At 51.4% G+C, this 21,526-nt stretch overlaps 1 protein-coding gene across 1 annotated transcript in view; it reads right to left on the bottom strand.

The window, feature by feature from the left end:
• Positions 1-14,687: 14,687 nt before the first annotated feature.
• LOC310700939 (adhesion G-protein coupled receptor G4-like) overlaps positions 14,688-21,526 on the bottom strand; it is a gene marked incomplete at its 5' end in the record, with an annotated part of 51,154 nt that continues 44,315 nt past the window's right edge. Inside the window, 5 exons of the mRNA XM_083490896.1 lie at positions 14,688-15,744; positions 16,680-16,823; positions 18,131-18,229; positions 19,763-20,052; positions 20,724-20,820. Of these exons, the coding sequence (XP_083347022.1) occupies positions 15,617-15,744; positions 16,680-16,823; positions 18,131-18,229; positions 19,763-20,052; positions 20,724-20,820 (758 nt within the window). The 3' untranslated portion in view covers positions 14,688-15,616. The remainder of the gene's footprint in view (positions 15,745-16,679; positions 16,824-18,130; positions 18,230-19,762; positions 20,053-20,723; positions 20,821-21,526) is intronic.

The following is a 21,526-nucleotide window of genomic DNA, read 5'->3' as shown; positions in this document are numbered from 1 at the left end:
TGGTGAAGGTCCTGTGTGAGTGCCTGGAGGCGGTTGGAGGATGGATGGCGGCTAACGGATTGAGGTTGAATCCTGACAATATGGTAGTACTGTTCTTGGGGGACGGGGGGGGGGCTGGTGTGGAGGATTCCCTGGTCCTGAATGGGGTAACTGTGCCCCTGAAGGACCAGGTGCGCAGCCTGGGAGTCATTTTGGACTCACAGTTGTCCATGGAGGCGCAGGTCAATTCTGTGTCCAGGGAGGCTGTCTACCAGCTCCACCTGGTACGCAGGCTAAGACCCTACCTGTCTGTGGACTGTCTCGCCAGAGTGGTGCATGCTCTGGCTATCTCCCGCTTGGACTACTGCTTTGCGCTCTACGTGGGGCTACCTTTAAAGGTGACCCGGAAACTGCAATTAATCCAGAATGCGGCAGCTAGACTGGTGACTGGGAGCGGCCGCCAATACCACATAACACCAGTCTGGAAAGACCTACATTGGCTCCCAGGATGTTTCCGAGCACAAATCAAAGTGTTGGTACTGACCTTTAAAACCCTAAATGGCCTTGGCCCAGTATACCTGAAGGAGCGTCTCCACCCCCATCATTCAGCCCGGACACTGAGGTCCAGCTCCGAGGGCCTTCTGGCGGTTCCCTCATTGCAAGAAGCAAAGCTACAGGGAACCAGGCAGAGGGCCTTCTCGGTAGTGGCGCCTGCCATGTGGAACGCTCTCCCATCAGATGTGAAAGAAATAAACAACTATATGACATTTAGAAGACATCTGAAGGCAGCCCTGTTTAGGGAAGGTTTTAATGACTGATGTTTTAATGTATTTTTAACCTTCTGTTGGAAGCCACCCAGAGTGGCTGGGGAAACCCAGCCAGATGGGCAGGGTAGAAATAATAAATTATTATTATTCAGAATAGTGTTTTGCAGGACCCCCTAAGGAACATAACAACACAATAGAATTCAAAACAGTAACAAGCTAGCAAAGGGCAGCTCGTGACTCAAAGCAGGATGTCTGTCCATCCTTTTCCTCTCATGCCCCAATGAACAGAGACAGGCAACTTCATTTTAGCATTGTTGTTTGAGATGAAGACACACTCTACACATCCAGTTTTATTAATTAAGAACATTGCAACTTAGGACATATTTTACTCAAAGATGCGGTGGCACTGTGGGTTAAACCACAGAGCCTAGGAATTGCTGATCAGAAGGTCGGCGGTTCAAATCCCCGTGATGGGGTGAGCTCCCGTTGCTCGGTCACAGCTCCTGCCAACCTAGCAGTTCGAAAGCACGTCAAAGTGCAAGTAGATAAATAGGTACCACTCCGGTGGGAAGGTAAACGGCGTTTCCGTGCGCTGGCCTGATTCGCCAGAAGTGGCTTAGTCATGCTGGGCACATGACCCGGAAGCTGTACTCCAGCTCCCTCGGCCAATAAAGCGAGATGAGCGCCGCAACCCCAGAGTCAGTCACGACTGGACCTAATGGTCAGGGGTCCCTTTACCTTTATCTACTCAAAGAGGGATCATCCGGACATTCTTTTTTTGCCTAGTTTCCAGCCACAGGGCTGTGCTTTAAAGCTCGTGCCTGAGCATTTTCCTTCCTTCCTTCCTTCCTTCCTTCCTTCCTTCCTTCCTTCCTTCCTTCCTTCCTTCCTTCCTTCTTTCCCAGCACATTCCCCAGGAAAACCTGCTTCTTACCGCTGAAAACAATTCTGCAGAAAACCTGAATTGTTGTTTGTTCCGATTCAGCACTGAAGAGCAGGTTTTCCAGGGGAAAGTAGCAAAGCAAAGAAAAAGAAAGAAAGAAAGAAAGAAAGAAAGAAAGAAAGAGAGAGAGAGAGAGAGAGAGAGAGAAAGAAAGAAAGAAAGAAAGAAAGAAAGAAAGAAAGAAAGAAAGAAAGAAAGAAAGAAAGAAAGAAAGAAAAGTGTTTGAGCACATCAGGTTGAAATGTGGACCCGTGCCTAGAAATTGTAGGGCAAAAGCTAAGTGTGGATGAGTTCTAAATTGCATGGGCTTTCCAGAGATGGGCATGTGTGGGCGTGTGGACACGCAAATAATATGTTTAGAGTCTGAAAGTTCTTTAAAGTTCCTTAATTGCATAACACAGGGCCTGTTAAAAGCCTATCAGTAATCTGAATTGGGCAATTCATCTCTGGTATATATTAATATTCTCAAGGTTTGACTCACTGGGATAATAGAAGATTGCGCTCACTCTTTCGAAAAGGCTAATCAAATTCATCGTTGCTTTGTTAGCCCACATTTTCTGGAGCTGGTGTGTGTAAAAGCCGAGAGCAAGAGTGTGGGTAAAGGGGTAGAGAGATATTTCTCATTTTAAAAATTCTTTTGGAGATTGGCTGGAGAGCTGGAGAGCTCAGCTCAGGCCCTGATAAGGAGAGAGACAACTTCAGAAGGCCCAAACTAGAAACCAGGTGTTAATTGCAAATGCAATCAACCTGCATGCTTTCAAATATGTAAATAGGGATCCTGGATAAGCCTGAGCAGTCTCAGAAGCAGGGGGGTGGGAGGAGGTTGAGATGGACAGTTTAACTCTTTATTGTGTGCCACCCCAATCTCCAAGCAGGGTTAGATCCCAGCATCGCCTGAGCTCTGTGAGTTGAAGTGCAGAGTGTTTGAGGACCGGAACATTCGCAGGGAAACCAAAATGCTTGTTTACAAAGCTATTGTACTGCCAACCTTTCTGTATGCTTGTGAGACATGGACCACTTAAAACGCCATCACCAACTCCTTGAAAGATTCCATCAACGGTGTCTCTGAAAAATTGTACACATCACTTGGGAAAACAGGTGAACTAATACCAGTGTACTGGAAGAAGCAAAGATCACCAGTGTCAAAGCAATGATTCTTCAATGTCAACTTCATTGGACTGGCCATGTTGTGCGGATGCCTGATGATCGTCTTCCAAAGCAACTACTCTATTCCGAACTTTAAAATGGAAAGCATAATACTGGTGGTCAACAAAAGAGGTTCAAAGACTCTCTCAAGGCATTTTTTAAAAAAAGTGTTAAGTTGTGGGCGAACATATCAGATGACACAGCGATTCTTCAAACAGCTCTTGTTTACAGATTGAGATTGAATCCTGACAAAACAGAAGTACTGTTTCTGGGGGACAGGAGGCGGGCAGGTGTGGGGGATTCCCTGGTCCTGAATGGGGTAACCGTGCCCCTGAAGGACCAGGTGCGCAGCCTGGGAGTCATTTTGGACTCACAGCTGTCCATGGAGGCACAGGTTAAATCCGTGTCCAGGGCAGCTGTGTACCAGCTCCATCTGGTACGTAGGCTGAGACCCTATCTGCCCACGGACTGCCTCGCCAGAGTGGTGCATGCTCTGGTTATCTCCCGCTTGGACTACTGCAATGCGCTCTACGTGGGGCTACCTTTGAAGGTGACCCGGAAACTACAACTAATCCAGAATGCAGCAGCCAGACTGGTGACTGGGCACAGCCGCCGAGACCATATAACACCGGTCTTGAAAGACCTGCATTGGCTCCCAGTACGTTTCCGAGCACAATTCAAAGTGTTGGTGCTGACCTTTAAAGCCCTAAACAGCCTCGGTCCAGTATACCTGAAGGAGCGTCTCCACCTCCATCGATCTACCTGGACACTGAGGTCCAGCACCGAGGGCCTTCTGGCGGTTCCCTCACTGCGAGAAGCCAAGTTACAGGGAACCAGGCAGAGGGCCTTCCTGGTAGTGGCGCCCTCCCTGTGGAACGCCCTCCCACCAGATGTCAAAGAGAACAACAACTACCAGACTTTTAGAAGACATCTGAAGGCAGCCCTGTTTCGGGAAGCTTTTAATGTTTGATGTATCATAGTATTTTAATATTCTTTTGGAAGCCGCCCAGAGTGGCTGGGGAAACCCAGCCAGATGGGTGGGGTATAAATAATAAATAATAAATTATTATTATTATTATTATTATTATTCAAAAGGCCAGAACAGAACAGAACTGAGGAGCTCTGTCAGCCTGCTAATATAGAGCTCCAGAACAGTGTAACTGTTGCAACTTTCTAAAACTATCCAATCACTGAACGTCACTTTTTGATCCTTCATTTGCATACAAACTATCCAATCACTGAACGTCACTTTCGATCCTTCATTTGCTATCTACAGTATCCCCTTGCTGGCCCAGGGTGAGAACTTCAGTACATAACAAAAAGTATAAACACCAACAACTGGGAAACACTGGGCTGTGAGCGCTCCAATTGGAGAACAGCCTTTACCAAAGGTGTCATGGGCTTTGAAGATGCTCGAACTCAGGACGAAAGGGAGAAATATGCTAAGAGGAAGGCATGCTTGGCAAACCCTCACTGTGATCAACTCCCACCCAGAAACCAATGTCCCCACTGTGGAAGGACGTGTGGTTCCAGAATTGGCCTCCACAGTCGCTTACGGACTCACTGATAAAACCGTGTTTATGGAAGACAATCTTACTCGGTTACGAGTGATCGCCAAAGAAAGAAGAAACAGAGATCCCAGTGTTTCCAGGCACAGACGTCATTGAACCTTGGTGCCCATCATGGTTAAAGTCTTGCTGGCTGGGGCTGGTGCGCACTGGAGGCCAAAGACTCACCCTCCCTTTCCCCCCCACATGTACATCCCATAATAGGTAAGAGGTGTCGTCATGACATCAAAGGTGTCTCTTATATCTTTGGCAATAGAAGAGCCTTTGAGCTGCGCAGGTGCTGTTAGCAAGGCATTGAGGAGGAGATGTTTTCAACTCCAGTGTACAGTAGAAAACGGTAAACATGCCATTTAAGAGTAATTTGGATCACTTCCAGCTTCATGCATCCACATCATAAACACATTCCCAGATATCACCAGCCCCCTGCCCCCCCCCACAACTGGATCTCTATTGCCACCTCTGCCTTTGGGTGTATCTTCATGTTCACATTTGAATATTCTTTGAGGTGATCAGGAAATGACTCGAGATGAATTCAGCAGGTGTTATTGTCTCTGCTCCTCCATACCTGTCGCAATGCCCCCCCCAATCTTGCAAGGAGGCATCAAAGAGACAAATGAGAGGGTGCCAGGTGTAGAGAGAGGCTGATTCACACCCCATCATAAAATTATATGCCTTCATTCCACCTGACAACTTAAACAATGCTGCGTTTGAAGTTTCAATGAAGCACTCTTGAGTTATGGAATGAGGGGAGCAGTTGGGGGGGGGGGGCTGGCTTAGATAGAAGATAGCAACAGGGACCAGCCAAAAGCTCCTTTCTGTTCTTATTTTCCCCCACAGAAACCAAAAGGCCTGTGTTTTCCTTTGGCTTCTATTTGCTTTTAAAGACAGGGTTTAAAATAAATGTGACCAAAAGTAATAATTGAAATACTTTTCTTTACCAAGACACACACACCTTTCCCCCCAAGTGTGCTGTTCTTCACGAAGGGACGCGGGTGGCGCTGTGCTCTAAACCACTGAGCCTCTTGGGCTTGCTGATCGGAAGGTTGGCGGTTCAGATCTGCACGACGGGGTGAGCTCCCGTTGCTCTGTCCCAGCTTCTGCCAACCTAGAAATTCGAAAGCACGCCAGCGCAAGTAGATAAATAGGTACCACTGTGGCGGGATGGTAAATGGCGTTTCCATGCACTCTGGTTTCCATCACTGTGACCTGTTGCGCCGGAAGCGGTTTAGTCCTGCTGGCATGATCCAGAAAGCTGTCTGTGGACAAACACCGGCTCCCTCAGCCTGAAAGCGAGATGAACACCGCAACCCCATAGTCACCTTTGACAGGACTTAACCGTCCAGGGGTCCTTTACCATTTTACCTGTTCTTAACATAAGAAGGGGATGCAGGTGGCGCTGTGGGTTAAACCACAGAGCCTAGGACTTGCCAATCAGAAGGTTGGCGGTACAAATCCCCGCGACGGGGTGAGCTCCCGTTGCTCGGTCCCAGCTCCTGCCAACCTAGCAGTTTGAAAGTACGTCAAAGTGCAAGTAGATAAATACCGGTAGGTACCGCTCCGGCGGGAAGGTAAACGGTGTTTCCATGCGCTTCTGTGGTTCGCCAGAAGCGGCTTAGTCATGCTGGCCACATGACCCGGAAGCTGTACGCCGGCTCCCTTGGCCAATAAAGCAAGATGAGCGCTGCAACCCCAGAGTCGGCCACAACTGGACCTAATGGTCAGGGTTCCCTTTACCTTTACCTTTAATATAAGAAGAGCCTGCTAGATGAAGCGCAACGAGCCCCATCCTGTTCTTCCAGTGGCCAACTAGGCAAGACTCAAGCACAAGAGCAACTCTCCCTTGCTGTGGGTCTCTGTAACGCTGCTTTCACCTTGTGCTCGCTTTTTCCCTTAACTAGAATGTCCCAAGGGCAGTTGCTCCATCCCCTCGACCATTTGGGTTGCCTTTTCTGAGTTAGGAAGTTTAGGAGGCTGAGCCCAATGTGCTAAAGGATACATTGGTGTGCACCATTTCTTCACTCAATTCTACTCCACTGGTGATGTGAAAGCTAACTTTCTCTTCTGCCGTTTAGAGACACATGTCCACTTTGGCAGCCCTGTTTAGGGAAGCTTTTAATGTTTAATAGGTTATTGTATTTTAGTGTTTTGTTGGAAGCCGCCCAGAGTGGCTGGGGAAACCCAGCCAGATGGGCGGGGTATAAATAATAAATTATTATTATTTTTATTACTATTATTCTTGGGTCTGTTCCCTCCCCTTCATTTCAATATGGTCTTGATCCAAAGTTTTCCCTTGGCTCATAGACTTGATAACTCCTAAGGATATAGTTTTAAGGATCAATTCCTGTCTCCTAACCCAGTGGTGTAGCATGGGTTGCCAGTGCCCAGGGCAAGTATTGCGCCCCCTGTCAGGGCAGGGCGGCAGCAGGGTGGTGGGGAAGGGTTTTCCCAGCAGAGAGGAGCTAGGGAGGGGACAGCGGCAGTGGCCGTTTATTTTATGATTGTTTCATGACACTTTTACTCCACCTGGTTGTTTAAAAAAGCCACGCAAGGTGGTTTATTTTCCTTGGTTTATTTCCCAGGGCAACAGCCCCTCTGGCCCCCCTCACGCTACGCCACTGTCCTTCTGGCTGCTCTGGAAGATTTATTTCATTTTATTAGTTACCGCATTCCCATTCCCCCTTATTCTTGCAGGAGCTGAACATGGTTCCCCCCTCTCCTCAATTAATCCTCAGAACCGCCCTGTGAGGGAGGTTAGGCTGAGAGAGGCAGTGAGAGGATTTGAACCCGGGTCTCCTAGGTCCTAGTCTGACACTTTGCCACGCTGGATCTCAAAGGGGCAGAATTCAGGGATGTTGAATATCCTCCTCGCAGATCTTCTCTGTACAGCTTAAGACTTTTAACTTGCTTTTAACAAAAACTTTTACATTGCCTTCCTTGCCAGTTACAGCCCAATTCAAGTCGCTGCGTGATCGGCCTGGGAGCTCTTGCTGCTGCCTTCAGGGAAAGGTTCTTACTGAAATATTCCTCCTCTCCTTCTCCCCAGTCATCACTAACTGCTTCTGCGTGGGAATAAAAGAGTCTTTTGTATTTTGCTCCCCCATGTGGGGGAGACTCACTCAGCCGCCATCCCTGCTAAGGCAGCCCTGGGTTCCAATGATGAGCAACTATCGAAAGCCTTCATGGGCGGGAAGTGGGGCTGAATGGAACAGCCAGCAATCATATTCACTTCCATAGGCCAGATTTATTAACCATCATACATATCCTCAGGGTGAAATAAACTGTCTCCAAGGGGAGGGATCTGCCCCCCCAAATCAGTAAAAAAATAGTTAGGGATTTTTAACTTAACTAAAGTGGGACATGGGTGGCGCTGTGGTCTAAACCACAGAGCCTAGGGCTTGCTGATCGGAAGGTCGGCGGTTCGAATCCCCGCAACGGGTTGAGCTCTCGTTGCTCGGTCCCTGCTCCTGCCAACCTGTGCTGGTCCCGGGGGTAAGGTACCTTGGGTGTAGCAGAGTCCACACGAAGAGGGGCAAGGTCCGAGGCAGAGAGCCGGGCGGGGAACAGGTACGCTGGAACAGGAGGCTGTGCAGGGAACAGGAACACCGGATGGTCGGGAACAGGAGGCCGAGCAGGGAACAGGAGTACCGGATAGTCAGGAACAGGAGGCCGAGCAGGGATCAGGAACACAGGAAGGTCCGAAGCCAACAACGACGTTGCTCCCGCAACCTGGGGCCGGGCTGACTGGGCTTTTATCCTCTTCTAAGGCCAGGGGCGGTCCCGGCCCCCAGGAGCCCCGCCTCCTCTGGCCTTAAGGCGAGCACTCCTCCTGGGGGCAACCAGTTCCCTTCGCCTCTCTGCCCTAAGCCTCTGCAGATCAGGAGAGGCCGAAGGGTTACTGGGCCCTGGAGGAGGCTCACCTGTGGCCACTGAGTCGTCAAGCCTCTCTGGGGCCAGAAGGGTTTCACCTGGGGCCAGCTCCTGATGCACTGCCACAGGTGCAGGTTCTCCAGCATCTAGGCCTTGCCCCAGTTCAGCTGGCCCTGGAGGCGGGGACTCTTGTGCAGGCTGGGATTCCTCTGTTTCATCCTCCGAATCGGAATCCCAGGCCATCACACCATCCCCCCTCCCAGGCCCCCCCCTCAACCGAGGGTCCGGACCCGGCTTGCCGGGGTACGTCGCATGGAACTCTCGGAGGCAGGCAGGTGCGTGGACGTTGGCCGCTGGTTCCCAGGAACGGTCCTCCGGTCCGTACCCCTTCCAGTCAATGAGATACTGCAGCCTTCCCCTGCGGTATCGGGAGTCCAGGATGCATTCCACCTCGTACTCAGGCTCTCCCCGAACCAACACTGGCTGCGGACGGGGACGGTTCGGGTGGAACTCGTCGGGTGGGGCCACCGGACTCAAAAGGGACCTGTGGAAGACCGGGTGAACCTTCAGGGTTGCGGGTAACCGGAGACGAAATGCCACAGGAGAGACTTGGTCTACGATAGGGAACGGGCCGGTGAAGCGGGCGTCCAACTTCCGCGAAGGTCGAGAGGGGTGGAGGTGGCGAGTGGAGAGCCAAACCAGGTCACCGACGCGAAGTTCCGGCCCCACCTGGCGGTGGCGGTCGGCCTGGGCTTTGTACGCTTCCTTGGCCTGGTGCAGTTGCTCCACCAAAAGCTGTTGCTGGGACTGGAGCTCTTGAAGCCACTCCGTCACCACCGGGACCGCGGACGCCGGCAGCACCTCTGGAAACAGCCGTGGATGATAACCATAACTGGCCTGGAACGGGGTCTGCTGGGTGGACGCATTCACCGCGTTGTTATAGGCGAACTCTGCCAATGCCAGGTGGTCGACCCAGTCATCCTGCTGGTAGCTGCAGTAACACCGGAGGTACTGCTCCAGCACCGCGTTCGCCCGTTCCGTCTGGCCATCGGTCTGTGGGTGGTAGGCTGACGAGAGGCAGACCTCTGTCCCGAGGGTCTGGTGTAATGCTCGCCAGAACCGGGATGTGAACTGAACGCCCCGGTCGGACACCACACGCTCAGGTAGGCCATGCAAGCGGAAGACATGCTGAAGGTACAGCTGAGCAGTTTCCTTGGCTGTGGGTACAGATGGACAGGGAGCGCAGTGCACCATCTTGGTGAAATGGTCGGAGAAAACCAGAAGGCAGGTACAGCCACGAGACGAGGGTAAGTCCACTATAAAGTCCAATGAAACCGTGTGCCAAGGACGCGGTGGGACTGGCAATGGCTGAAGTAGGCCGGGGGGTCGCCCGGTAGGTCCCTTGGCGCGCCGGCAGACATCACAACCAGCAATGTAGCGAGCCACATCAGCCTTCAGGCGGGGCCACCAAAACTCTCGACTGACCAGATGGGTGGTCCGATACCGTCCAAAGTGCCCCGCTGCTGGGGCATCATGGGCCATCCGGAGAACCTCCAGCCGTAGTGGCCCTGGCGGGATGTACAGACGACCGTGATGCAGCAGAAGGCCCTGATGCAGGACCAGTCCCGGATACTGTGGGCTGGACCCTTCAGCCAGCTCCCAGAGCCGATCCTGGGCCCAAGCGTCGACCCGCTGCTGTTCCCGCACCCGAACCTGCAGTGGCTGCGCCTCCTGGGTGGCCAGGAATGCAGCCGGAGGTAGGATCGTGGTGGGTTCTGCTTGCTGTACCGTGTCTGCGTTGTCTTCAGGTTTCCGGGACAGGGCATCCGCCTTCTGATTCTGAGAGCTAGGGATGTAGCGGATCCGGAACTGGAACCGGGAAAAGAACAACGCCCACCGGATCTGTCTTTGGTTCAGCTTGCGGGTGGTCTGGAGGTACTCCAGGTTCCGGTGGTCGGTTCTCACCTCCACCGGATGTCGTGCCCCCTCAAGATGGTGGCGCCAGACCTCAAAGGCTACCTTGATGGCCAGTAGTTCCCGCTCCCACACAGTATAGTTACGCTCCGCTGGTAGGAGCTGGCGGGAATAGAAGGCACAGGGTAAGAGTGGCGCTTCAGGCCCAATCTGTTGAGACAAGACGGCACCGAGAGCCGTACTGGAGGCGTCGGTCTCCACCACAAAAGGTCGAGAGGGGTCAGGATGTTGTAAGATTGGTGCCCTCTGGAAACAGGCCTTCAACCCCTGAAACGCCTCCTCTGCCTCCTTGTCCCAGGAAAACGGCGTCTTTGGGCGCAGTAGCCGGGTCAACGGGGTGGTGCGATGAGCATAATCAGCGATGAAGGTCCGGTAGTAATTGGCGAACCCCAGGAAACGCTGTAGGTCCTTGCGGTTCCGGGGTGCCGCCCATTCTCGAACCGCTGTCACCTTCCCCGGGTCCATTTGCACCCCATCTGGAGAGAGCCGGTGACCAAGGAAGTCCACAGTCCGCTGATGGAACTCGCACTTGCTGAGCTTTGCGTACAAACGGTGCTCACGCAAGCGCTGCAGCACGGTCCGGACATGTCCCTCATGGTGAGCCGGGTCACGGGAGTAAATCAGTATGTCATCCAAATACACCACCACGTACTTGTCTAACAAGTCCTGAAACACGTGGTTGATGTAGCGTTGGAACACAGCAGGCGCGTTGCACAAACCGAAAGGCATAACCAAATATTCGAACTGCCCGTACCGGGTCCCAAACGCTGTCTTCCACTCATCCCCGGCTCGGATCCGAATCAAGTTGTAGGCCCCTCGGAGGTCCAGCTTGGTGAACACCTGTGCCCCTTGCACCCGCTCCAGCAGCTCCGAGATAAGGGGTAAGGGGTACCGGTCTGGGACGGTAATTTTGTTCAGGGCTCGGTAATCATGGCAAGGGCGGAGTTCCCCACATTTCTTCTTAACGAAAAGCACTGGTGCCGCGGTAGGCGAGGTGGAAGGCCTAATGAACCCACGCTCCAGGTTCTTGCGCAAGAAGTCCTGCAAAGCCTCGCGCTCTGGCTCTGTTAGGGAATATAAGCGACTCACTGGTAAAGGCGCTCCGGGTTGGAGGTCTATGCCGCAGTCAAAAGGCCGATGCGGCGGCAGCTGGTCTGCCCCCCGTTCCTCGAACACGTCCTGGTAGTCCTGGTACACGGCTGGGAGCGTGGGTGCTGCCTCCTCTGAGGGCGCGGCCGCCAGCGTTCCGGATTGAGCATGGGAACATGGGTCTGGGAAGTGCACGGTCCGTTTGACCCAGTCAATCTGAACGTTGTGGGCTTCCAGCCAGTCCATCCCGAGCACCAGGGGGAAGCGGGGCATAGAAGCAATGTCCAAAGTTCGCAACTCCCGGTGCTGCTGGAGACACAGAACCAGGGGCTGGGTCTCCTGAGTAACAGCACCTGAACGCAGAAGTCGTCCGTCAATCGCTTCCACCTGGATCGGTACTGGCTTGTTCCGAAGTGGCACCTGATGATGGGTGGCAAAAGCAGCGTCCATATAGGAGCGGGTTGCCCCTGAATCTACCAAAGCATGGGTGAGGATCCAGGGCCCCCCTGGAGGGTATAAACGTACCGAAACCATAAGATGTTGCAAGTCCATTGGTGCGGGCCCATTCTGTACGGTTTGGGACCCCCGGTAGCTAGGGCCATCAGCTACTGGGGTTGGCGGTTTCCCTGCGGCTGGCGTTTCTCAGGGCAGGACCGAGCGAAGTGTCCACTTCCGCCACAGTAAAGACAGAGATTTCCCTCCCGACGCCGCGCCTTCTCTGCGGGGGAAAGGCGTGGCCGCACTGCCCCGAGCTGCATAGGCTCCTCCGTTAAATCAGTTGTGACCGTGGGGCTGCCGGAAAAAGCTGGTGCCGTGAACTGGGAGTGTCGGCGACCCCGGGCCTGACGACGATCCTCCAACCGGTCGTCTATTTGTAGACTCCGTTGAATGAGAGTGTCCAGCGTGGTGGGGCGTTCCGTTGTGGCCAACTGGTCCAGTACCTCGTCCGAAAGCCCTCCGAGATACTGGTCCCGCAGTGCCGAGTCATTCCAGGTCAAGTCCTGTGCCAACAGCCGAAACTCCGTGGTATATGTGGCCACCGTGGACTTGCCCTGTTTCAAACGCCGAATCGCCCGGTTGGCTTGACTCTCTTTCTGGGGGTTGCCGAATGCGGCCTCCAAACGATTGCAAAACCCCGTATAGTCTGCCAGCAAGGGGGAGTCTTGCCTGAGTAGCGGCAACGCCCACTTGGCCGCCTGGTCCTTTAACAAACTAATCAAAAAGTGCACCTTGGTGCGGTCGTCAGGAAAGTTCCGGGCTCGCCCCTGAATATACAGCTTGGCCTGGGCCAGGAACATGGGAAAGCTGGCCGGGGCTCCATCAAATTTCTCAGGCAAAGCCACTGGGTACTTGCCCGGAGCCGGGGCGTCGGCCCCAGGAGCCGGTAGGGCTTCCAAGCGTTGCTGAAGTGCCACAACCGCGTCGCTGAGCTGCTGCACGGTGTGAGTCAAGGCCTGGTTCTCCTGGGCCAAAGCCACCAGTGCAGCCGCCTGTTCAGCCATGGCCTCTGGCTCTTCCCGAACGCACCCCTACGAAGGGGGAGTGCGGGTGTGGCGGGAGCAAACTGTGCTGGTCCCGGGGGTAAGGTACCTTGGGTGTAGCAGAGTCCACACGAAGAGGGGCAAGGTCCGAGGCAGAGAGCCGGGCGGGGAACAGGTACGCTGGAACAGGAGGCTGTGCAGGGAACAGGAACACCGGATGGTCGGGAACAGGAGGCCGAGCAGGGAACAGGAGTACCGGATAGTCAGGAACAGGAGGCCGAGCAGGGATCAGGAACACAGGAAGGTCCGAAGCCAACAACGACGTTGCTCCCGCAACCTGGGGCCGGGCTGACTGGGCTTTTATCCTCTTCTAAGGCCAGGGGCGGTCCCGGCCCCCAGGAGCCCCGCCTCCTCTGGCCTTAAGGTGAGCACTCCTCCTGGGGGCAACCAGTTCCCTTCGCCTCTCTGCCCTAAGCCTCTGCAGATCAGGAGAGGCCGAAGGGTTACTGGGCCCTGGAGGAGGCTCACCTGTGGCCACTGAGTCGTCAAGCCTCTCTGGGGCCAGAAGGGTTTCACCTGGGGCCAGCTCCTGATGCACTGCCACAGGTGCAGGTTCTCCAGCATCTAGGCCTTGCCCCAGTTCAGCCGGCCCTGGAGGCGGGGACTCTTGTGCAGGCTGGGATTCCTCTGTTTCATCCTCCGAATCGGAATCCCAGGCCATCACACAACCAAGAAGTTCAAAAGCACATCAAAGTGCAAGTAGATAAATAGGTACCGCTCCGGCGGGAAGGTAAACGGCGTTTCTGTGTGCTGCTCTGGTTTCGCCAGAAGCGGCTTAGTCATGCTGGCCAGATGACGCCAGCTCCCTTGGCCAGTAAAGCGAGAGGAGCGCCGCAACCCCAGAGTCGTCTGCGACTGGACCTAACGGTTGGGGGTCCCTTTACCTTTACTAAAGTAAAGTGGATAGAGAGAAGTCTTTCTCTCTCTCTCTCTCTCTCTCTCTCTCTCTCTCTCTCTCTCTCGTGTGTGTGTGTGTCTGTGTGTCTGTGTACATCTCCTGGTCTTCCCTTGGAAGGGACTGGCTGGCACAAAGGCACAAAGGAGGAAGTACTTTGCACAATTCAGCACTGACCTACAGAATTTTCTGCCATGACCTACTAGCAGGTAGCTTTGTAAGAGGCTCAGTTGAGCTCATAAAGAGAAAACAGGTCTTGCAGGGGCTATAAACCCTCACGGTACACCTCTGAAAACTAGCAGGTGATGTGTGTGTCAGGGGGAGGCAAATGACAAGAAGGAGCAGATGCCCCCTAGCCCTGCTTGGGAGCTTCCTGGGGGCACCTGGTTGGCCATTGTAGGAAGCCAGATGTTGGGCGAGACGGGCCTTTGGTCCAACACAAAAAGACTCTTCCACGTTTTGTTATCTTCCTTCCCTCTCCTGCCAATTTGGGAAACTGTGAGATCACTAGAACATGTATTTTGCTCCTACTCTATCACTGTTGAATCCAAGACCTGGCCAGGGCCTTGCAGAGCCAGGCAGAGGCCCAGGCCAGGTAGATAATGTGCTCCCCCCCTTTTTTTTTACCCTGGGGATAACTGAAGTCTTATAAATAAGTGGTACCTCAGGTTACATACTCTTCAGGTTACATACGCTTCAGGTTACACACTCTGCTAACCCAGAAATAGTGCTTCAGGTTAAGAACTTTGCTTCAGGATAAGAACAGAAATTGGGTCTGGCGGCGCGGCAGCAGCGGGAAGCCCCATTAACTAAAGTGGTGCTTCAGGTTAAGAACAGTTTCAGGTTAAGAACGGACCTCCAGAACGAATTAAGTACTTAACCCGAGGTACCACTGTATATAAATAATTTTCACAAAAGTTACACTGAGAAATAATTTTATTTCCAGGCTTGAACCGTATCTGCATATAAAGACAAAATGGAAAATATAGATATACAGTGGTCCCCTGCAATTGTGAATATGCTTTGGAATTGGAGGCCCGGGCCAAGTGGCCCATATGCCCCCCCCCTCTGTCTGGGCCTGCCAAGACCTGTGTGGTTCCCTTTCGTTCTCTGAGCCCTGAGTTCCCGTTGCTCAGGTGAGCCCTGATCCATTCTGGCAAAGCACAGCAAGAGCCCAGGTGAGGCTTTAGGTTATCAGGACCCCAGGCAGCTGCTTACCAGATGCAAGGCAAGCTCATAAGCAGAGATATTTGAGTGTTGCTCCACCAACAGAGTCCACCACCTGCTGCAAACTTAAATAGGTGGCTGCCTCAAGCTCTACCTCCTCAGAGGAGAATTTAGGGTTAGGGTCAGGATTAGAGGTCAGACTACCTTCTTCTTTACCGGCTTATATATTATAATTTATTGAGTTTTCCAATTTAATAATCCAATAAGAAACACATTATAACATTCCAAATTACAATACAATAAAAAGCCGAATATATTGCCAAATTATATATCTTTGGGTGACTTCCCATGCTCTGAATTTCGCGGAGGGCTAATCATCTAATATCACATTGCACTTCTTAATTAGTCAGTAAACTATTCCGATGTTAATTTTCATTTAGGTTTGCAACCACTGGTCTGCCCAAGCTTTCGTCTTCATGGGGCATAGGCTGAGAGCTTGCCTGCTCAACTGGCAGGCTTTTCTAAACCCTTAACTGAAACTAACTTATTGAATTGGCTCAGAATACTTTGAGAAGGGTGGAAGGAGAGGCTGAAAGAAGATCTTCAGCCGACCGTTGATTTGTCACGACTGTAAAGAGCAGACTGGGCAGCCAGAGACCCAGGAAGAACCAGACAGGCCCTCAAGGCAAAAAACTCGTTTTCTGAGTGCAGTGAAGCTCTGCGTCCATTGGCGACATTCTTCTCACCCGAGGAAGCTTGACCTTCTGGTGAGTAAAGGATGTGTGGCGGGTGCTGTGCAAAACTTCATCTAGGAAATAAATACAGAGGGAGTCAACCACCCCTCCAATGATTCACGCCTTTTGAAAATAATCCAGGAAAGCTGAAGCTGGAAATACAATTTTTCTTTCTGCGTTTTCAAGATGTTCTGTAAAACCTAGGAAACTATTAGGAACGTTTTTTTTTAAAGAAAGGAAGATGCTTCACCCACAAACCCACCCACCTCGCAAGCCAGTGCCAGATTTGCTCAAGAGACAGGCTAAGGGGGGTCTGTTTCCAGCACTAGACAAGCAAACACATAATAAAATAAGAGGAAGATAAATTTCTGAAAGAATTTGATATTTCAAAAAAAGTATCAAAGCAGTCATTGTGGCAGGTGGGGGAATGAGAACTTTATTACCTTTTGTGCTAGCTTTCTACTTTGGGGGAGTCTTCTCAGAAAAAGCACTCAAAAACAGGGTGCACCAAACCCCTCACTTTGAAATGTCATCCTCCATGGTGCCAGTTCCAGATGCTACCACCCACTTCCCATCTCGTCCTGCAGTACTGGTAGCCTGTGGCCTACGATCCTATCTATCTATCTATCTATCTATCTATCTATCTAGCTAGCTAGCTAGCTAGCTATCTAGCTAGCTATCTATCTGTTAAGTTGTGGGTGAACATGTCAGACGACACAGCGATTCTTCAAACAGCTCTTGTTTATTCACAGGCCAGAATAGAACTGAACTGAACAGAACTGAATTGAAGGGTTCAGCCAGCCTGCTTATATAGAGCTCTACTAGAACGCAACAGGAACCATTTTCTGTAACTATCCAATCACTGAACGTCACTTTCAATCCCTTATTTGCATATGTGGACCTGAGGGGAAACTATCTGCAGTATCCCCCTGCTGGCCCAGTGCGAGAACTTCAGTACATAGCACTATCTATCTATCCAGCTATCTGGATATATATAGTTCCTACTCACCAGTCTCAGGAGCAGCCCCTGGTAAGCTTCCTGAACCATTCAATGTGGAGCTGGTGGTACAAGAGCTCTGCGACTTCAGAGAATGGGGTGACGTCCTCTGCGAGTGATGGTGATACCCCAGAGTTGCGGCAGAGCTGCTACAATCTGAAACAGCGTAGGAGGGCAGGTTTTGGAGGGTATGAAAGCATAAACGGTCTCCTGCCCCCCTGAAATCCATTTTTTATTTGCTGCCATTTAAGCCTAGAACTGCCTCCCAGAATGCCTCCGCACGACCTCTTCTCTAGTCTAGATTACTTTAGGTCTTTCTTCTTTTCCCAGAAGCCTTTGGGGTCATCCCACTAGTTCCCCGTGCCTTATTGTAAACTAAGCCAAAGAACGTGGAATTAAAGCCGTCAGATATTCTTTCCATAGCTTCCTTCACCTCCTTCTCATCTGCCGCTGCCTCCTCTGTTGTTTAGCTGTGTCTGTATGAGAATGGAATCCCCCTGGGACAAGGACTGGTCATACTTGGAATTTGTAAAGCCCTAAAAAAACAGAACCATCACACAGAGACACAGACACAGAACCTGTGCCTCCGCTTAACTTAAATAGATTTTTTTAAAGGCTTGCTGTTGCTTTGTTTTCCCTTTAACTGCTGTTTCGCTCTATTTAAAGCCCTGTATATGAGGTTCTTGGGCTTTTTAAATAACTCATTTTAATTTTTGTTGCATTGTTTTAAATCATTTGGTATTTTGAGCCTTTGTTGTTGGCCACACTTAAATCTATTTTTTAAAAAAGATTTAAAGATGCAATGTTCATTTTAAAATATAATAAATAATAATCCTAACACATATCATAAGGGATGCGGGCGGCGCTGTGGTCTAAACCACTGAGCCTAGGGCTTGCCGATCAGAAGGTCGGCGGTTTGAATCCCCGTGACGATGGGGTGAGCTCCCGTTGCTCGGTCCCTGTTCCTGCCCACCTAACAGTTTGGAAGCACCTCAAAGTGCAAGTAGATCAATAGGTACCGCTCTGGCGGGAATGTAAATGGCGTTTCCGTGCACTGCTCTGGTTCGCCAGAAGCGGCTTAGTCATGCTGGCCACATGACCTGGAAGCTGTCTGCGGACAAACACCGGCTTCCTCGGCCTATAGAGCGAGGTGAGCACACAACCCCAGAGTAGATCGCGACTGGACCTAACAGTCAGGGGTACCTTTACCTTTACCGTTAACACATATCATAGCATACGGGATTGGTGGATTGTATCTGAGGACTTTCGTAGGGGGTTCAGTTCCCTCACTCCCTGTGCTATAATGGCCTCTTACTGGGCAAGGGAATGGCTGGGCTGCTCCATCACAGTCCCTCCAGTACAGGCAGGGGGCAGCTCAGAGGACAAGAAGTGCAAAAGCAGCCACAGAGAACAATGTCAGCCCATCCCCAAGGGTTGGTTTTATATATATAGGAATGTCATACCAGAGCAGCTGAGCCGAAACTTTCCCAAGCAGAAATGCACTCGGCATTGTTTCCTCACGTTCTCCTTCATGAGACAGTGGAACACGAAAATGAAGAATCCTAGAGGAAGGAGTCAGGGGGCGGGGAGCAGGAAAAACATTCACTACATTATACCCCCCCCCTCCCCACTCCTCTGGCCACGATTTTGCCATCATCTCTTCAACTACAGAATGGGTCAGAGTCAGACCAAGAGATTTTGCTGCCAGCAGAGAGCAAGGTGGCCGTAATGCTTCTGAGTTTTAGTTGCTGAATTACTACTACTACTGCTACTGCTACTACTACTACTACTACTACTACTAATAATTTATTTATGCTTCACCCATCTGGCTGGGTTTCCCCAGCCACTCTGGGAGGCTTCCAACCGAATATTAAAAACACAATACAGCATTAAACATTCAAAACTTCCCTAAACAGGGCTGCCTTCAGCTGTCTTTTAAAAGTAAGATAGTTGTTTATTTCTTTGACATCTGATGGGAGGGTGTTCCACAGGGCAGGCGCCACTACTGAGAAGGCCCTCTGCCTGGTTCCCTGTAACTTTGCTTCTTGTAGGGAGGGAACTGCCAGAAGGCCTGAACAATGGGGGTGGAGATGCTCCTTCAGGTCTACTGGACAGAAGCCGTTTGGGGCTTTAAATGTCAGCACCAACATTTTGAATTGTGCTTGGAAACGTACTGGGAGCCAATGTAGGCCTTTTTCAGGACCAGTGTTATATGGTATCGGCGGCCGCTCCCAGTCACCAGTCTAGCTGCCACATTCTGGATTAGTTGCAGTTAGGGTCTCAGCCTGCGTACCAGATGGACCTGGTAGGCAGCTGCCCTGGACACAGAATTGACTTGCGCCTCCATGGACAGCTGTGAGTCCAAAATGACTCCCAGGCTGCGCACCTGGTCCTTCAGGGACACAGTTACCCCATTTAGGACCAGGGCGTCCTCCACACCCGCCCACCTCCTGCCCCCCAAAACAGTACTTCTGTCTTGTCAGGATTCAACCTCAATCCATTAGCCACCATCCATCCTCCAACCGCCTCCAGACACTCACACAGGACCTTCACCGCCTTCAATGGTTCTGATTTAAAAGAGAGGTAGAGCTGGGTATCATCCGCATACTGATGAACACCCAGCCCAAACCCCCTGATGATCTCTTCCAGCGGCCTCATGTAGATGCTAAAAAGCATGGGGGAGAGGATACTGCTTTTTATAGGGTTGCACAGGGGCCACTGGGATGAATTTCTGGAACCAAGGGTCAGTGGCCCACAAAGGCTTGGGAACTGCTGGTGTGGACAGTGCTGCGCTAGCTGGACTGAGCAATGAGGTCCCAAGTGGGTTTTGCATCTTCCAACCGCCTCCAGGCACTCACACAGGACCTTCACTGCCCTCACTGGTTCTGATTTAAAAGGGAGGTAGAGGTAGAGCCGCAGGAGGGGAAATAGAGCTCCTCTTGGACTCATGTCTGGCTTGCAGGTTTCCCATAATGGACATCCCATAAACGGCCACTGTGAGAACAAGAGGATGGAATAGATGGCCCTCTGGCCTGACTCAGCAGGCTCCTCTGGTCCCTCTTCTGAAGCCCACCCACCTGTGTGCAAACGCTTACCTTGGAAGGTGTTGCAAATGGCAAAGAGGTAGGAGAACAATGTCTGCATGGACCCCAGAGAGAAAAAGGCAAAACCCCACGTTAAGCTGAGCAGGACCATTAAGCTGGCCACCCGCTTCAAGCTGTGGAGGAAGCTGTGGTTCCAGCTGCTGACTCGGCCAGGACTCTTCGTTTTCATGGTGTGGATCTGCAGAAGGACCGCGATGAACATGATGGTGTTCATCAGGAACACCAAGCAGAAATAGGCCAGCACGGAGATGTAAAACACAAGGTCATCGCGGATCCAGCAACTGTAGCAGACAAGGCAAGGAGGGAGAGAGACGCTGTTAAGGCTGCCGGCAGGGCCATTTCTTTCAGATGGGCTCATGATAGCTGGAAGTCTCTCTTGAGGCTTTTCAATGAGACACCCGTCAGTGGTGGTTAGTTAAACTCAGACCCTGTCCTTTCCCCCAAACAAATGATAAGACAATAAACACGTCTTGAAACCAATCCCAGCACAGAAGCAGACTCAACTTAAAAGACTTGTTGAAGAGGAAGGCGCTGAAGACGACAAAAACTGACTAAGGCTGGATACAATCCTCAATAAACAAACCTGAATTTTATGCTGGAAATTGCAGAATAAGTTCTAGAGTGGGTTATGCAGGAGGTCAGGCTTCCTGGTTACAAATCCTACATGATCTTAATATATATGATTTGCAAAGCGCTAAAGGAATTGTAAGCATCGGGTGTTTGGGCATTGTATGTACGCAGCTAAACAGACAGAGGAATCTCCTTGAGAAAGACCAGGACCGTAAATTGACCCATCAGATGGAAGGGAGTGAACAGCTTGGTGTACCGAAAAGCAAGGAAGGTTGAATTCTCCTTCCCCCCCAAAAAAATCCAAAAAGGGGGGGGAAGGAAGGGGATATAGGTATGACCTCCTTCCTGCTGATCTGAGGAGAATCAAAGCATAGAGACTTACAAAGGTGTGACAGGACTGCTGCTCAGGGGGTCGCTTAAAACCCCATAGAAGTCTCTGCTTATAATGAGAACCGTGGAAACGATGACCGCAGGAATTCCTAATGGCAAAGGGGGAGAAAGAAGAACGGGTGAGCCGGAAAGGAAAAAGACCAGCATGGATGCAATTGTGACCCGCCTGAGGAAGACGAGAGTCCTCAGGAAGACCTGTATCACCAGGGGAGTGCGGGGATGGGCGACAGCAAAGGCACATGGCAAGAATTTAATTCAGCTTATGACATTTCACTTGCGAGAGTCCACTGAAATAAACACAATGCTGTTGGCTCTGAGAATACGTTGAATAACAATAATAATTTATTATTGATACCCCGCCCATCTGGCTGGGCTTCCCTAGCCACTCTGGGTGGCTTCCAACAAAATATTAAAATACAGTAATGCATCAAACATTAAAAGCTTCCCTGAACAGGGCTGCCTTCAGATGTCTTCTAAAAGTCTGGTAGTTGTTGTTCTCTTTGACATCTGAAGGGAGGGCGTTCCACAGGGCGGGTGCCACTACCGAGAAGGCCCTCTGCCTGGTTCCCTGTAACTTGGCTTCTCGCAGGGAGGGAACCGCCAGAAGGCCCTTGGCGCTGGACTTCAGTTTAGGCTGTGATTGCACATGCCTTGAAACAGAAGGGACAATGAGGGATATTGCTAGGGAGTGAGCTCCCTTTTCTCGCCCTTGCCATTTAGAGCCTCTGGATCAAGAGCTGTCACCCCACCCCCAGGCTGGCTAAACGTCCCAATGGAAATCCCACCCCAAGCAGG

Source organism: Podarcis liolepis, assembly GCF_965112155.1.
Source record: "Podarcis liolepis genome assembly, chromosome: 2".
Classification (NCBI taxonomy): domain Eukaryota; kingdom Metazoa; phylum Chordata; class Lepidosauria; order Squamata; family Lacertidae; genus Podarcis; species Podarcis liolepis.
This window is presented reverse-complemented; position numbering and strand designations above follow the sequence as displayed.